The 3992-nt window shown below is 31.0% G+C and overlaps 1 protein-coding gene across 1 annotated transcript; it reads left to right on the plus strand.

Annotated features, from left to right (window-relative positions):
* The first annotated feature begins 933 nt into the window (after positions 1–933).
* On the plus strand, positions 934–3627 carry LOC135957554 (inosine-uridine preferring nucleoside hydrolase-like). Its single transcript, XM_065508329.1, has 6 exons — positions 934–1111; positions 1203–1627; positions 1685–1855; positions 1939–2065; positions 2647–2792; positions 2908–3627. Exons 2-6 carry the CDS (start codon positions 1376–1378, stop codon positions 3268–3270), a joined length of 1059 nt encoding a protein of 352 aa, XP_065364401.1. The 5' UTR covers positions 934–1111; positions 1203–1375; the 3' UTR covers positions 3271–3627.
* The last annotated feature ends 365 nt before the right edge of the window (positions 3628–3992 follow it).

The following is a 3992-nucleotide window of genomic DNA, read 5'->3' on the forward strand; positions in this document are numbered from 1 at the left end:
TATTCAATAAATTAAACCGTTTTTGAGTTACGCGAATATATGTTATGCAACCTCCTCCATTTTCGAAATAACGGTATATGTCGAAAATACGAGTTAACCTAAAAAAACGGTTAGCACCACTGAATTCAGCGTACCCGAATTAGTGGCAATTTCGTGCACAGTGTAATTAACAACAGACTGATATTGTTACCAAAATAATCCAAATTAGTTTTACCGTCACCTATTAACCGTTTTGAGTCAGTCGGTATATATCCTATGAGTTAATTAGACTGTCCCACCCGACCTGAGTTTCGAAAATAAAGATTATACACTAAAATGAAGAAATTTCGAAATAAAAATGTACGAGAAAACATCGAAAATTTCAAAAAAAATTTGAATCCTCTATAATTTGTCGATAATACGTTTTTTTCGTTAAAATTTCGAAACAAAAATGTTCGAAAAATTATCTATGCTTCAAAATTTCTCGAAGGTTCGTTTTACAAAAAAAAAAAACTGAGCGACAGGTGAGCTCTAGGAGCACATTCTCTTGTCGCTTTTAATAGCCGTTTTCGAATGTTTTTCCCGAGAAATTATTGAGAAAACTTCGATGGTGATTTCATTATCGACAACCGTGGTCAAGTTGGGTGCTAATTGTGTCAACAACACTGTAATTTATCGCATATTCGACCACAAACAAATTTTCCTCGCTCTTTTATGTTTTCATTCATAATTTGTAGGGTTAATTAACAAATTTATTTATTCACAAGAGCCCACAAAACGAGAACGAAACAAAAACTAATACGAAATAAATAAATAAAAAAAGAGTGAGTAACAAATGTAATTTATAATTTTTGGTTTTTGTTTTGAGAGAACTTTTAACAACGAGCGCAAACACACGTGGAAAATAATTAAAAATTAAATAGTAGTTGGGCAGTGGAGCAGCTTGGCAGCAGATAATTTAGTGTTGGCCGAAGTTACCAGCAGTACAAATGCGCTGTGTGTGTTTAGTCAGTTAATTAACTGAACAATAATATTTTGATTTTGTTTGTGTTATCTATCTTTTTGTATTGTTTTGTAAATTTTATTTATTCTGAATTGAAATTCAAAATAAATTCAGTGGATTTTTTGCCGGGTAAGTGCTCACATTACGTGGTTTTTATAATAAATATCTTGTTACAAAAAAAAAAACAGTTTTCTTAAACAATTTTATAAATTTATTATAGGCTCTAACAATCCCACCTAGGCTAACAAAAACAACCACAACAACATACATAGATATTAAAACAAAAACAACAACTGATACAGCAACAACAACACTATTAACCCCTTAAAGAGCTTAGGAAAAGAAAAAAACATAACAAGTGATTGCAAATAAATAAATACATAAATAAAAACAATGTCAAGTGTTGGTGGTTTTGTGATTTATGATTGTGACATTGGCATTGATGATGCCTGGGGTCTGCTTATGCTCCTCAAAGGTGAGCAGTTGTTTAAAAAACTCTCACAAAATGATAAAATAGATATGGATAAAGAGAGACTGCCTGAGGTTTATAAAATACTGGCAATCACCTGTGTACAGGGCAATACAGATGTCGATAACTGTGCCCAAAATGCCTTGAGAGTATTGGATAGTGTGGATCGATTAGATGTTAGTATATATTTTAAAATATTTTCTTTTATAATATCCTTTCAATCCACTTTCTAGATACCCGTTTATAAGGGCTGCAATAATCCCATTCTACCCCTTTCCTGTCCACGCACCAGTTATTTTTATGGTATCGATGGCTTTGGTGATATTTCCGATTTACCCGAAGTAACTGCAACTCAACCTCAAACTCAACATGCTGTTAATATGATGTACTCTTTGGTTTGTACGGTGAGTTTTTAAGTTTTTTTGAATTTGAAAATACTATATAACGTTTATTATAAAGTCGAGTTTTGCTGCTATATATTTTCCAGTATCCATATATGATTGATTTTATTTTGGTGGGTCCTCTGACAAATTTCGCCATGTGCATAAATATGTATGGTGAGGCGTTTTTGAGTAAAGTTCGTAATATCTATGTCATGGGTGGAAATTATAGAGGTGAGTTTGTGGACTTTCGATTATCTTTATTTAGACAAATCAAACAAAATGGAATTTTAGTACAAACAACTCAAATATCTTAAATTGTTAATAACTTTGTTAATACTGAGATTTTAAGAAAAATAAGCTCAATCTGTGATCACTCATATTTCATATCAAAAATCAATTTTTAGTACAAAAAACTCAAATATCTTAAATCGTTAATAACTTCGTAAATACTGCAATTTGAAGAAAAATAAGCTCAATCTATGATCGATTTTTACCACAAAAACTCAAATATCTTAAATCGTTAATAACTTCGTAAATACTGCGATTTTAAGAAAACTAAGCTCAATTTGTGATCACTCATATTTCAAACCAAAAATCGATTTTTAGTACAAAAAAACTCAAATATCTTAAATCGTTAATAACTTCGTTAATACTGAGATTTTAAGATTTTGAAAATGTATGTATTTCTTTAATTTAGGCATTTTGAAACCAAATCATTATGATTATTTCTCAATATACTAATTCTTAAACAAGAACCCGTTTAATAACATACTCAAAACTTACCCCCCATTTACTTCCTTCCGCTCACAAAGGCAAAGGCAATATGACCAAATGTGCAGAGTTTAATTTTATGATGGATCCCGAAGCTGCTCACATTGTTTTCGAAAATGTCAAAGACCATGTCATCACCGTGCTGCCCTGGGAAACCTGTATTGATGGCGATATGAATTTAGAAATGGTAATTACTGCTACATAATACATACTAATTTACTCACTTGATTTCTTTACAAAATGATCCACCACAAAGGCAATAAATTTTAAACACACATTTTTAAACATACATTTTCCAACAGGACTGGCGCATAAATGAGCTGGGCAAAGTTGAATCGAAAGCGATGCAACTGATGAACACAGTGGAATGTGCCGTGTATTTACCCAAAGGTTTTGTTAAATGGATTGTTTGTGATGCCATACTGGTGGCGGCATATTGTTTTCAGGAATTGTCCATAGCCAGACAACGTCTGTACCATGCCACCGTCGAGCTAAACGGTACACATACGCGCGGTCAAATGGTACTCGACCATTTGCGTAGAAACAATGAAAATGCCCAGATCATAATGGACATGCACAAGGACAACTACAAACAAATTATATCGTGGACAGGTGGTTTGATAGATGATGCAGATATGCAAAAATGGCTGTTGGCGAAACTGTAGGAAAAAAAAAAGGAATATGAAAATGTAAAAAAGTAGGGAGAGTTATCAGAGTATTCTAATATACATACGTTATTTAGAATATTAGTTGAATAAAAAAAACAGGATACTCGTTCATAAAGGATGTGGCATGAATAATTATTGTTTGTAAATATGTGCTTGATGTGCTGCAACAATAAAGTGACCCAATTAGTAAGCGATGCATATGTATGTGACAATATTATATTAAATATTTTTAATTTAAGAACATAAATTTAGTAATAACTTTTAACTGAAATAAAATAACTTAAATATAGAATAAATATTAAATAATATATAATATAACCATTAGCAATATGTGTACATTTGTAATAATAAATATCTTCGACAAATAAAGAATATTTATGCCAAATTATTAAAAAACTCAAATATCTTAAATCGTTAATAACTTTGTAAATACGACTTTAATGTGCTGTTTTTCTATAGCGAATGAGCGTTTTGAGTGGACGTTTTACATGTATTTTGTTTTTGTTACAATAACAAAACACATGTTAAATTTCCACTCAAAGTACTCGTTCGCTATAGAAAAACAGCACATAAGAAAAAAAAGCTCAATCTGTGATCACTCATATTTCATATCAAAAATAGCTTTTTAGTACAAAAAACTGCAATTTGAATAAAAATAAGCTCAATTTATGATCGATTTTTACCAAAAAAAGTCAAATATCTTAAATCGTTAATAATTT

The sequence above is a fragment of the Calliphora vicina genome, chromosome 4 (assembly GCF_958450345.1).
Source record: "Calliphora vicina chromosome 4, idCalVici1.1, whole genome shotgun sequence".
NCBI classification, from domain to species: domain Eukaryota; kingdom Metazoa; phylum Arthropoda; class Insecta; order Diptera; family Calliphoridae; genus Calliphora; species Calliphora vicina.